A 13,975-nucleotide genomic window follows, 5' to 3' on the forward strand; every position below is an offset into this window, starting at 1 on the left:
CACAGGAATAAGCTAGGAGTGTATCGAGGTGACTGCTAAATCGGAGGTACATAAAGCCAGCTTGGCACACCCCTCCCTAGATGGGACTGTTTCCAAATGGATTTTTCTCCACTGTGGCGCACCATGCATCCAGTTAGCAAGACCAGGTCCCAACTGCTGCACACAGAACCTCTAGGGGTTCATATTCCTTTTCCCAGAAAAAATTTATGTTAAACAAGCCCATATAATGAAAGGTCCCTCAATTCATTTCTGAATTTTATACCTTGGGACATACTCGGGAAACTACAACAACAAAAACAACTCTCTGAAGAAAAGCACTTTTGTCGCTAAGTGCTTGATTTGAAGCTGTGGATTAAAAAGGTCATCCTAAAATACCTGTCCACATTTCACAGATGTGTGAAAACCAAAATCATATGTTTCCTTCATAATAAAGGCTTATTCTGGAATTTAGAAGGTTGATGTAAATTATTCTGAAGAGATATTTCACTCAGGAGTTAAAAAGTGAGCGCCTTTCCCTGTTCAAGCACATTGGGTTGTGTGCTGGTTTTCACAGGCTGCTATAGCAAACACCACAGACATGGTGGCTTTAAACAACACTTGCTTATTTGCTCACAATTGGGCAGGCTGCAAGTCCACCATCAAGACAGCAGTAAGATCAGTTTCTCATACAGCGTGTGTTCCGGCTTGCAGACTGCAGTTTGCACGGAGTCCTCACATGCTCTTTGCTCTGTGCCAGCACAGATAAGAGGGCTCTGCGCAATCTTCCTCATCAGGACTTTGGTCCTATCAGATCTGAACCACACCCTTATGACCTCGGTTAACCTGCCTCACCTCCCCAGGGCCCTGTCTTTAAATACCTGCACACTGCAGGTTAAAACATTACTGCACAGTGCCACCTGGGCCACCCTTTTATAAACTATTTAACTATATCTCAAACAAGGGAGTTTGTTTTGCAAATAACCTTATACCTGTTGTGTCCACAGCAAATAAAGAGTATAAAAATACTGGCTGTCACTGCTTTCTAAGAACTTGTTTGTAAACCGTATGCTTTAGATTATCTTTTGAAAACTACAGATATGAAATAAGACTGTTCACCTTTAATTCCTCCTGACAATTACACAACTTCCTCCCCTCCCATCAGTTACACTAATAGAATCCTAGAGATTCTTAATGCGCATTGTTTGTACGTGTTCTTTGTTTAATGTTATTTTGTAAATGCTTTCCCTTAATTTGTATACTGACTGAAAGACTTTCCATGCTTAAGTTTTTAAAAGATTTTATTTATTTGAGAGGTAGAGTTACAGACAGTGAGAGACAAAGAGAGAGGTCTTCCTTCCATTGGTTCACTCTCCAAAGGGTCACAACGGCCGGAGCTGCGCCAGGAGCCAGGTGCTTCTTCCTGGTCTCCCATGCGGGTGCAGGGGCCCAAGGACTTGGCCCATCCTCTACTGCTTCCCTAGGCCATAGCAGAGAGCTGGATTGGAAGAGGAGCAGCCAGGACTAGAACCGTCACCCACATGGGATGCCGGCGCTGCAGGTGGAGGATTAACCTACTGCGCCACAGCGCCGGCCCCTCCATGCTTAATTTTGATGAGGCAGAGCAATGTTCATTTCCTGTGATTTACAAGGCAGCACTGATTTTTACGTTAGACTAGTCGATACAATTGTGCCCATCATCAGCCTGAACTCCATTTGTATGAAATCTCTCCCAACACACAGCATTCTTTGAATCTTCAAAACACAGCAACAGAATTACTCATCGGTGAGATAGAAATGGTTATCCATGGAGTCATTTCTAGACAGCCAACAACACTCAGCTGCTCCACACTGGCTCCATTGCCACTCTTTGCCAAGTTTGTCCTGGTAGGTTTCTGACGGACAGTGAGAGGCTCGAGCTATGTGAAAAGTGGGGTTAGTGCACTAATATAAAGCACAGAGAGGAGAAGAAATTTGGTCAAGAGTGGGAAATTGTTCTCTGGGAAAGTCTTCCTTCCTCTCCACTTTGAACATGATCAAGATGTGCCACATATGTATGTAATTTGCACAGAGAAGCAAGTCAATATAAACAATGCAGAGACTGGCCATGGATTACATTTGCACAGGACTTCACAAGCAGAAATTTAACTTGTAAATTTTGACTTAAGACCCATGTGTTAAATATTATAAAAATGAAAATTAAAGAAGATTCTAGAACAGTTCTCAGGGAAGGAGGCAGTTTTTTGCTAGGGGCACATTTGGCAGGGTAAATTTTGGGCTCACACCTGGTGGGGTGGGGGTAAGAGGAGCTGCCACCTGATGGGCAGCCAAAGGCCAGGGTGCTGCTAAGCATCCCATCTCTCCCAGAGACCTTCCCTAGACCAGAAGGATCAAAAAACTGTCAGCGAGACCAAGATGTGAGAAGCAAAACACCATGTTTCTTTTGAAAAATATTTCTCCCCAAAGGACAGCCAAGACACTTGGATAAGCCTGTCTCTCTTAAGTATCGGAGTTCTAATTTTTGATTTTCCAGAAGATCCACCCTAAGAGCACAGTTTCCATGTGAAGAAACTTGAAACAAATGTGTGACCTGACATGACTACTGACTTAAGATTCCTTCTCGAGAGATGAGAACAGCCCAGTTTCACTACCAAAAGGAAAGCAAAAACTATCACTGCTTATGACTGTGGAAAATTGGTGACCTCAGGGAGAAAAAAATACTCCAGAATAGAACAGAGGAATATAAGCCACATATGGCCCCATCATTGTGCTCCCTTGAGATGTCAGGACATTCAGTGAAATACATAGGCTGACTCCCAAAAGCCCCTTCTTTTCTTCAAGAATCAGGTATCCTGCATCATATAGGATTGTTGGTAGAATTAATAATCTGGAGATGAAGACTCTGTGGCCAAAAATATCCTACACGAAGGATCTCTGTGAGACCTCAGTGGAAAGAAGGGGCCATCAAAGAAGAATGTACTTTTCTCTGAAGGGAAGAGAGAACTTACACTTTGCTTATGGCCGTGTCCAAATAACGATAGCGTCTATGGTCACAAAAGGCTTCCATAGCTTTAGTATGGCAAGAGCCTCGGGTAATCACTGACACCATAAATAAGAGTGTCAATTGTTAGAGGAACAACAGAAGTCACTGTGCACTTGCTCCCCATGCAGGACCTCTGTCCTTAATGAGTTGTACTATGAGAATTACTGCAAAACTTGTTCCCCAACTGTATCCTAGATGTTATGTGTGTGGGGGGTGGAAACTGTTGAAATCTGTATTCAACATAGAGTTGGTCCTCTGTATATAAAATCAAACTAAAAATGAACCATAATAAAAAAATAAAAATAAAGGTGATTTATTGGAGCCAGGGATATAGGCATACTATGTGCATTTACCAAATCCACCCCCCCCAACTTAGTTACAATTTGCTGATTGGAATTAAGCTAGTTTGCTTGTTTTCACTCACTTCATGAGTTACAAATGGAACATGGTCTTTATGTCTTTCCTCTCTGCCTAACTTTCCCAAATTTTATCAGTTCCACATCCAGAAAACTCCCCCTTTGGCCTGCAGGGATCTCTTCTTCATTTTTATTCATATTGTCTGCACCTTTTCAGTAATTGCTTTGTAGTATTTTGTGTCAGCTATACTTTTTTATATTCTGCAACACCTAATACACAGTGCAATAAATATTTTATTGAATTAAAAAAATAATCTGGAGATGGTCAAAGCGAATTAGGCTTCTCAGAACCTCAACATGAGAAGGGACAGGGTACCCTCTCTCTCAGCAGCCCAGACTCAATTAGCTGTGCTAAACATATTCCTTACTTGAGCACTGTGTATGCTCCATTACTGTGTGAAATTTTAATTCTAAAAAGGTATGAATTTATTTTAATGATTTACATGAGGGGTTAGCAATTTCTGCACATCACAAAGTTGTCATGTATCATATTGGACTTCATGGAGTCAGGAACTGAGCTGCATCTTGGGAATGGAAACAAGAGGTGGAAACACAAGAGGTGTTTTTCATCAACACTGGAGCTGGTTAGAATCACAGCCGCAGTCTCTCTGCCACCTCCTCGTGACAAGCAGGGATGAGGGCCAGGTTCCTGTTCTGTTTTCTTGTCACGGCACTCAGTGTACCCTGCAAGTTTGTGTGGCGATGGAGAAGTATGTGGACTCCAGACACAATGGGCAAACTCCACTCTTCAGGGACACATTTCAGTCTTCCGGTGTCTCCCAAGAAGCAGGCTCATTAAAGACATCTTTCTCCTTACCACTTGAAATGCTATGTGGCACAACTGTGCACTTTAAATCCTAGGTTGCAAAACTGTGCCTGGGACTAAAATAACAGCATCTTTACATTTCTAGAGAACACAGTTCAGCTATAGCATATGATACGGTGAGACAGGCACCTTTAGAACAGATGAGCAGGGAAGTCACCATACCCAAACTCAGTTACTGTTGCTGATTTTCTACCAACCACGTGCTTTATGCTTCAGATTACGTTAAAGGAGTATGTCTAAGTGTCTCATGCATAAAGGAATAGGCAAGATGTATCACCAAGAACCATTAGAGCAGTTGGTAAAAGTGCTTTACTTGGCTCTTACAATACATGTTCTTCTAATTCCAAAAGAGAGTAAATACCACATGGCACCTCTTAAATATGTACAATTGTTGCCAGCTAAAAATAAATCAGAAAAAGAATGAAATTCAGTAAAACAAATGTAAGAAAAATCTATAAACTATTAAAAGAAAAAATATAAAACCAGTGACTGTACAAAGAGCAATACTTAGGGTGTAGGGGATCGGCAACTTAGGTTTCTAAGGGTTTTACATACATTCACTCATTTCATCTTGCATGCCTGTTAAATTATCCCGTGTTACTGATGAAGAAATGCAGCTGGAGAGATGAGTCATTTGCCCAACATCACACAGCTCCTACATGCGAGCTGGTATCTGACTTCAGCCCTGTACAGAACTTACATGTCCATCTAGGATGCTCACCTGCCTTCCAAACTTGGTTCCACTGCTGCTTTGAGCTTCACCTCAGCAAGTCAAGAATAACACTCATCTCAAGAGCTAACCTCCTGAGAAATTCATCGGGTAGATTGTAGTATGATTAACATCATGCCACAGGACAAGCACATTAGTAACTTGTGAAAGATTCAGAAGTATTCTTCAAAAAAAATTTTTTTTCAGGGAGTGAGCACTTAGTGTAGAGGTTAGCACTTCTGTGCCCCACGTCAGAGTACCTGAGTTTGCTTCCTGGCTCCTGGCTCGAGTTCTGGCCCAGCGCCAGCCTTTGGGGACATTAGAGGCGTGAATAGCAGACAGGAGCTCTTTCAGCCTGTTTGTGTCTGCCTCTCAAATTAAAATATATTTGTGACATGAACTCTCATTAAAAAGGGCTTGAATGGTAACTCAGTGAACATGGCTAATGGAATTTGAAATCTGGATTTCCTAAAGAGAAGGGCGCTGATGCTCCCCGTTTTGTTTTCTTCGTAGCCTTTCTAACAATCTGCAGTTACCCTGTCTGTGTGGTTCTGTGCCTCAGCACTGCTGGCCTCCCTTGCTAGGTTAACAGCCAGGACCTGGCTGCCTTGTTTACCTACATCTTCAGGACTCAGAGAGGCTGGCACGGCAGGTGCTCAAAATTGTGCTGGAACACTCTTCTCTGCCTCCAAGTTTCAGCTCCAGTGTCTCCAGCTATAGCATCTTCCAGAAATTTCCAGATCCTGCTAAGTGCCCCTCCTCCATGGTCCCCACCACCACCTTTTTTAGGACTTCCCGAATTTTATTTAACCATCTCTTAAAGCTGTCTGTCTCCTCCATGTGATTGCAGGCATACCCTTGGGAACAGGAACTGTGTTGCGCTCTTTTCCTCTCTACGGTTCCTTGCACATAGGGTAGTGTGTCAAGTGAGCTCGGCAGATCGCGATGGAAACAAATCAGGTTGCCCGTAAGCCGTGATGTTCTCACCAGGCCTGACCTTTCATCCTGCATTCAAAGCTCACATTTGACAGGATTCGGCATTTGAGAACAACTTCTGTAATGTAATGTTTCCTTATTTCTCTTCCTTTTCAGGAACCTCTCTGGAGCTACACAACATAAAGGGAGGAATCATGTCCATGATCGCGGCTTTCTACAGCGGCAAGTCCATCCTCATCACAGGGGCCACGGGCTTCATGGGCAAAGTGCTGATGGAGAAGCTGTTGCGCACCAGCCCCGACCTCAAAGTCGTTTACATCCTTGTGAGGCCCAAGGCTGGCCAGACGCTACAGCAGAGGGTCTTCCAGATCCTCAACAGTAAGGTATGTCTTAAGGGAGGGACCTCTTATGATGACGAGCAGAGCCCTAAAGCAAGGCGCCAGCTCCGTCCCTCGAAGCTAGTGGGGGCCGGAACGTCCGCATGGCCAAAGGTCAGAGGCTGATCAAGGTAGCAGCCACCTGGGTGCAGAAATCCATGGGGTTTTCTCCAAAACAAAGGCGACGCTGCCTAGGCTCAGGAGGGGGCAGCTGAGGAAATTCTGGGAGTTCTGTTCTGGAAGTCAGCGAGAATCAAAATTCTCAAGCTCCCGGAGTGTGGGGCAGGTGGGAGCCTGGCACAGCTGTGAAGACGCTGCTTGGGATGCCCTCATCCTCCCCTATCAGAGGGCCTGGGTTCCAGCCAAATTCCAGCTTCCTGCTGAGGCAGACGCTGGGAGGCAGCAGGTGATGGCAGGCACAGCGCTTGCATCCCTGACACCCGAGTAGGAGGCCTGAATTGAGTTCTGGGCTCTTGGCTTTGGCTTGGCCCAGCCCTGGCTGTTGCAGGCACTTAGGGAATGAACCAGAAGATGGAAAGCAATCAATCAATCAGTCTCTCTCAAATGAATTGAAAATTTTTAAAAATCCTTCCGAGTAGACGCTCAATTTGAAATCTGTCACAGTTCATCTAAGCTCTTCACTAATTCCCCTCTAAATTTAATCTAGTTTTTTTAATCCCCAATTTTTTGGATATTCATATGTTATGTTGCATATGGAGGAAAGATTCCTAAGGAGTCTGCAATAATGCTGTCAGTTGTCTCAGCTCTACAAGATTTAGCAGTTATGTCTTTTATTGTTGCAAACTTGCAATTTCCATTACCCCAGAATTTATTCTAAGGTAAAAACATTGGAAATGAAATATTATAACTGTGAATAAGCATTTGGATATCTAAACTCTGTTTCCTCTAAAAAACTGTAATATATATATCAAGTTTTAATTTTTAATTTTCAAGGCAATATGGTTTTGGTCTCAAGCATTCTGGATGGAAATTCTGATTTATCAGTGAGCTCCAGATTTCCAGAATTTAAAATAGAAATGACAGCAGCCACGTCCCACTGCACTGTGTGGAGTGTACAAGGTCACTTAAGGCTAGAAAAAGGAAAATTTTAAGAAACTTGTGAGTTTTTATGACGCTTCCTGTCCAGTGTATAGGAGCTCTAGCAGCTGACAAGCACATGTGTCTCTCATGGTGCTGCCCATTATACACACACTGCCCATGAACTCTGGTGGGATCAAATCCGTCCACTGGCACCAGGGTAAACTTTTGGCATAGACCATCATTAAGTGAATCAGAAAAGCTCCTCCTGCCTCTCACTGTCTGACCAATGATAATAGGAATTAGCTAGATCCTCAGTAACTACAACACACTGTTGAAAGGGTCTTTTATGCTGTATGTCAATTTTCTTTGCAATAAACCTGTGTAAATAAGAACCATTGATAACATCCTATCATAGGTGGGTGACATTGAGACTTGAACCATTGATTTGCCAAGGTCTATTATCCACCTACTAAATGGGAGAGTCAGACTTCAGGTCCAAGGTTACCAGACCTGCTTCTACCCCACTCTGCATTCCTGGTGAATAATGGGTCTTAAGACTAACAGTCAAAGGCTGATAGACATTAAACCAGAACCTCAAATCAACTCCCAGTTCCCTCCAGACAGCACTGCTCAGTCGTGCATTCCTCATGTTCATTATTCCCATCCCATCGCAGACACACCTCTGTAGTCAGTAGCTCTGGAGCCAGCTGCAGACACCTAGGGAAATAGCATAGCAGTGTCCTGTGGTCAGCCTCATATTCACCTGCTGCTTTTTGATGCCTTGGTTCTGCTGTGTCTGACATCTGTGAAATGCCTTGCCACTCTTCACACTTGCTACCACACTTGGGCTCTTTATTGTCAGCTGCCGGCTGTTACAGGCAGCAGTTCTCCAAGTGTTGACCCATGACCAGCAGTCTGTCAGCTGGGAACTTTCATGGATGGGTTGCAGAGGTAGACTGATCTCAGTTGGAATCTCAGCACTACCAGTTATTAACCTTGGGATGGTGCGCAAGAGAGCTACCTTGTTGCATTGCACCTTGATTTCCCTATCTTTAAAATGGGGCAGTAACACATTCCTCACTCAGGCAAATCTATCTCCCACGTACTTCCTCTCTTCTTTTTCTCTGCTTCTCTCCGTTCCAGATTCAAATCCAGTTCTGACATCATAAGGTATGGTTTTAACCACTAATGGTCTCACTTTAAGTTATGCAAATAGAGTTTATTTGCATAAATTGTTTTCTTCATATATTTTTCCCAAAAGGAATTGTAGGGAAAAAGAAATCTTTAAATGCAATAGATTCATTTATTTATTTGAAAGATACAGTGACTGAGCATGAGGGAGAGAGGGAAGGAGAAAGAGAAATCTCCCACCCACTGGTGCACTCCAAAATGTCTAACAACAGCCAGGAGCCAGGAACTCCATCCTGGTCTCCTACATGCGTAGCAGGAGCCCAAGTAATTGGGCCATCTTTCACTGCATTACCAGGCACATTAGCAGGGAGCTGGATGGGAGGTGGAGCAGCCAAGACTCAAACTAGGGCTCTAAATGGGATGCTACAAGCAGCGGTTTAACCCACTGCACTGTAATGCCTAGCTCAGAAACGTCCTATTTGGAGGCAGTCTCTGGGTTTGCCTGGCTACAAACCAGAACAGAGTCTATCTCCTGTATCACACATGCAGAGCACGGAGGGTGTGGTCTGCATGGGAAACGGTGGGTGATTGAGTTGGCTTCAAGAGGTGTACTGAGTCCAGGTCCTGAGGGTTTTCAAATACTTACAGAAAATATAAATAAAATTGTCTTTAAAAACAAAGATCATGTATTGACGATGTAATGGAAAACCCGCAGTGCTGGAGTGGTAAGGAGCGTGACCGCCCTGGAGCTCAAGCTGTCTCCGTCTGTGAGCCCCTCAGCTCTACCATTTTGTTTGGGCTTTGTGCCCCTGTGACTAAGACGGTTGCCATAGTTTCAAGCTTTACAAACAAGGGTACTTAAAAAAAAAAAAAAACATAGGAAATGGAACTCAAAGATATATCTATTTTAGTGCAAAAATATTTTGAAATGCATGCACAGTTTCATCATATGACACATCTGGCATGATCCTTTTAAAGACACCTGTGCACCTGTGACAGCCTTTGGATGGACAGGGGCTGGAGCTCCCTGAGCTCTCCAAGGCTGACAGACATCTCGGCTAGACCCCTCAGGGAAGTTCCGTCTGCTCAGCCTGGGTGAGGCCGCATGGCCGTTGCTGAAGCAACCCTTGGGACCTGAGGAACGCCATGCCCTAAAGTGTTCCCAGATCACAGCTCTGCGCCAGTCGCTGCTCAGGGATCCATCACTCCTTCCCTGGAGCTCAGGTGAGGTCACCGCTCCTGAGGCACTGTGGCTGCCTGAGAAGGGTGACAGCTATGTGCTAACTCAGACCCTTGAAAAGAGACAGGAGCATGGGCATCAGCAGGTGAACATCCTAGGTAGAGCGTGGTTTCCAGAACCCAACAGAACTGAGATGGTGTCCTCTCCTGTCTGCTGAGGCATGTGACGGCGTAACTGAGCCTCCGGTGGCCACTCTGCATGGTGCTGCCTTTTGTGCTGTCGTGAGATGGAACAGAGCTGGTATGGGAGAGGCACTAGGAGAGTGGGCCAGAGCCGGGACTCAGCGAACGCTGGCTTTTACTGTTCATATGCACGTAGCGAGGGAGTTTGAACGGTGCTCTCAGCACATGGCACTCCAAGCCAGGGTCTCTTCTGCCTGCTGACAGCTCGATGATTTCCAACCCTGTAAATAACATCACGATGCAAAGCAACACAGATGAATATGTGACAGAAGTCAAGGGACTCACAGACTTAAGAATATTTAGTACCTAACCCATGCACAGAAGGTTGCCAATTCTTGGAACAAAGGGTCAGAAATATGCCATCTGATCCAGCACACCTAAACCTATCATGTAAGATACGTTTTTATAAAATCACCTTAAAGAGCCAGCTGAGCAAGAGGCAAAGTAGGGAAACTTCTAGAAGTCCAGAAATGAAAAGGAAGTACACACATGGGGGAAGAACATCTCACTGTGAGCTTGCAAATATGGCAAATATTTAACTAACAGCCAAAAATCCCGGGTGCCATGGGAATAGCAGGGATAAAGTAGTGAAGGGAACTAACTTGCAAACTGGCCTCACAGATCTCTGGACAAGTTTTACAAGATCTAAATGTATATTTATGCATTTTGAGAAATGCCATACAGGAACAGCACAAGGTACTTTGAGATATTCGCAAATGGGACTTGTTTTAAAATTCTGTGCCCAGGGGATGACCCAAGATGATGTCACTAAAGCTCAGAGATGATTGCATTCAAGAAAATGCCAGAGGGTGACCATGGCTTTAGTGCACTGAGCTGGTGGGATATTACAGAAAATGCCCCATATTTTTAAAATCTAGGGTCTGGAGCTGTGGTTAAGCCTCCTCCTGCAGTGCTGGCATCCCATATGGGTGCTTGTTCGAGTCCTGGCTGCTCCACTTCCAATCCAGCTCTCTGCTAATGGCCTGGGAAAGCAATGGAAGATGGCCCAAGTGCTTGGGCCCCTGCACCCATGTGGGTGATTCAGAAATAGCTCCTGGCTTCTGGCTTCAGATCAGCCCAATTCTGGCCTTTGCAACGATTTAGGGAGTGAACCAGCTGATGGGAGGTCTCTCTCTTTCTCCCTCTGTCTGTAACTTTGTCTCTCAAATAAATAAATCTTTTAAAAAATCCATCATGCATATTAAAATTAGCCTTCATATAGAATATTTTCACTTTTTAAATAAAATGCTGCAAAAATACTGAACTACATCATTCTCCCTTTTAGTGTCAATCTAGACTCTGCCTGTTTTGTATGCCTCTATCTGACCACAGAAGTCAAAAATTTACAGAAGGATAATTAATGCCTTTTGCCACAAAACCAGAAACAGACTGAGCAGTTTGATGCTGTAGTAAATGTTCCCTGTCAAGGCACTCCTTTAGGCATATTTTCAGTAATTTCATTATAGCAGCAAAGTCTCTTTGAGGCTGAGGACTAACTTTTAACAACAAAGAAAAATATGTTTTCCTCCTGTGGTAGGACTTAGGAGTTTGGGAGGAAGACTTAATAAAGGGGTGGGTCGATGAGGCCGTTGCCTCCAAAAGGTTAAATTGTATTGTGGACTTCATGGTATTAGGGGTGATGATGAGAGATTTGGGAGAAAATGGAAGATAGCACGTGGGCCAGCGATGGAGAGCTTTAAGCGTTCGCTGATTTGGCAGTTGGCTTCGGGCTGGGATTCTCATGATTTTAAGATATGTTGAAGGTTCACGTTTTTTTTTTTTAACTTTTATTGAATGAATATAAATTTCCAAAGTACGATTTATGGATTACAATGGCTTCCCCCCCATACCGTCCCTCCCACCCACAACTCTCCCCTTTCCCACTCCCTCTCCCCTTCCATTCACATCAAGATTCATTTTCGATTCTCTTAATATACAGAAGATCAGCTTAGTATACATTAAGTAAGGATTTCAACAGTTTGCTCCCACACAGAAACATAAAGTGAAAAATAATAGATGATTTTTTAAATGATGATGAAATCAGATCAGACCTATTGTCATGTTTAATCCCAGTGAGAGTCAAGTTGGGAGTTGATAATTTCTTTTTTTTTTTTTTTACAGAGGATCAGTTTAGTATGCATTAAGTAAAGATTTCAACAGTTTGCACCCCCATAGAAACACAAAGTGAAATATATTGTTTGAGTACTCGTTATAGCATTAAATCTCAATGCACAGCACATTAAGGACAGAGATCCTACATGAGGAGTAAGTGCACAGTGACTCCTGTTGTTGACTTTACCAATTGACACTCCTGTCTATGGCATCAGTAATCTCCCTATTCTCCAGTCATGAGTTTCCAAGGCTATGGAAGCCCTCTGAGTTCTCTGATTCTTATCTTGTTTAGACAAGGTCATAGTCAAAGTGGAGGTTCTCTCCTCCCTTCAGAGAAAGGTACCTCCTTCTTTGAAGACCTGTTCTTTCCACTGGGATCTCACTCACAGAGATCTTTTGCCAGAGTGTCTTGGCTTTCCATGCCTGAAATACTCTCATGGGCTTTTCAGCCAGATCCGAATGCCTTTAGGGCTGATTCTGAGGCCAGAGTGCTATTTAGGACATCTGCCATTCTATGAGTCTGCTGAGTATCTCACTTCCCATGTTGGATCACTCTCCCCTTTATTTATTCTATCGGTTAGTGTTAGCAGGTACTAGACTTGTTTATGTGCTCCCTTTGACTCTTAGTCCTTTCATTATGATCAATTGTGAACTGAAATTGATCACTTGGACTAGTGAGATGGCATTGGTACATGCCACCTTGATGGGATTGAATTGGAATCCCCTGGTATGTTTCTAACTCTACCATTTGGGGCAAGTCAGCTTAAGCATGTCCCAAATTATACATCTCTTCCCTCTCTTATTCCCACTCTATGTTTAACAGGGATCACATTTCAGTTAAATTTCAACACTTAATAATAACTGTGTATTAATTACAGAATTAAACCAGTCCTATTAAGTAGAACAGACAAAAAAAAACTACTAAGAGGGATAATGTATTAAGTTGTTCATTAACAGTCAGGGCTATGCTGATCAAGTCACCGTTTCCCATAGTGTCCATTTCACTTCAACAGGTTTCCTTTTTGGTGTTCAGTCAGTTGTCACCGATCAGGGAGAACATATGGTATTTGTCCCTTTGGGACTGGCTTATTTCACTCAGCATGATGTGTTCCAGATTCCTCCATTTTGTTGCAAATGACTGGATTTCGTTGTTTCTTACTGCGGTATAGTATTCTAAAGAGTACATATCCCATAATTTCTTTATCCAGTCTACCGTTGATGGGCATTTAGGTTGGTTCCAGGTCTTAGCTATTGTGAATTGAGCTGCAATAAACATTAGGCTGCAGACCGCTTTTTTGTTTGCCGATTTAAATTCCTTTGGGTAAATTCCAAGGAGTGGGATGGCTGGGTCGAATGGTAGGGTTATCTTCAGGTTTCTGAGGAATCTCCAGACTGACTTCCATAGTGGCTTGACCAGTTTGCATTCCCACCAACAGTGGGTTAGTGTCCCTTTTTCCCCACATCCTCGCCAGCATCTGTTGTTGGTAGATTTCTGCATGTGAGCCATTCTAACCGGGGTGAGGTGAAACCTCATTGTGGTTTTGATTTGCATTTCCCTGATTGCTAATGACCTTGAACATTTTTTCATGTGCCTGTTGGCCATTTGGATTTCCTCTTTTGAAAAATGTCTATTGAGGTCCTTGGCCCATCTCTTAAGTGGGTTGTTGGTTTTGTTTTTGTGGAGTTTCTTGATCTCTTTGTAGATTCTGGTTATTAACCCTTTATCTGTTGCATAGTTTGCAAATATTTTTTCCCATTCTGTCAGTTGTCTCTTCACTCTCCTGACTGTTTCTTTTGCAGTACAGAAACTTCTCAATTTGATGCAATCCCAATAGTTAATTTTGGCTTTGACTGCCTGTGCCTCCCGGGTGTTTTCCAGAAATTCTTTGCCTGTGCCAATATCTTGAAGGGTTTCTCCAATGTTCTCTAGTAACTTGATGGTGTCAGGTCGTAGATTTAGGTCTTTAATCCATGTTGAGTGGATTT

General features: G+C 43.4%; 1 protein-coding gene across 3 annotated transcripts in view; it reads left to right on the forward strand.

Annotated features, from left to right (window-relative positions):
• Window positions 1-13,975, forward strand: part of FAR2 (fatty acyl-CoA reductase 2) — a 163,558-nt gene that overhangs the window by 97,049 nt on the left and 52,534 nt on the right. For all 3 annotated transcript variants that reach the window (XM_051850370.3, XM_089304791.1, XM_051850368.3), the window contains exon 2: window positions 6,063-6,289. In XM_051850370.3, the coding sequence (XP_051706330.1) occupies window positions 6,101-6,289 (189 nt within the window). In that variant the 5' untranslated portion in view covers window positions 6,063-6,100. The remainder of the gene's footprint in view (window positions 1-6,062; window positions 6,290-13,975) is intronic.

Source organism: Oryctolagus cuniculus, chromosome 9 (assembly GCF_051225735.1).
Source record: "Oryctolagus cuniculus isolate XC-2025 breed Fujian yellow rabbit chromosome 9, ASM5122573v1, whole genome shotgun sequence".
Lineage (NCBI taxonomy): Eukaryota > Metazoa > Chordata > Mammalia > Lagomorpha > Leporidae > Oryctolagus > Oryctolagus cuniculus.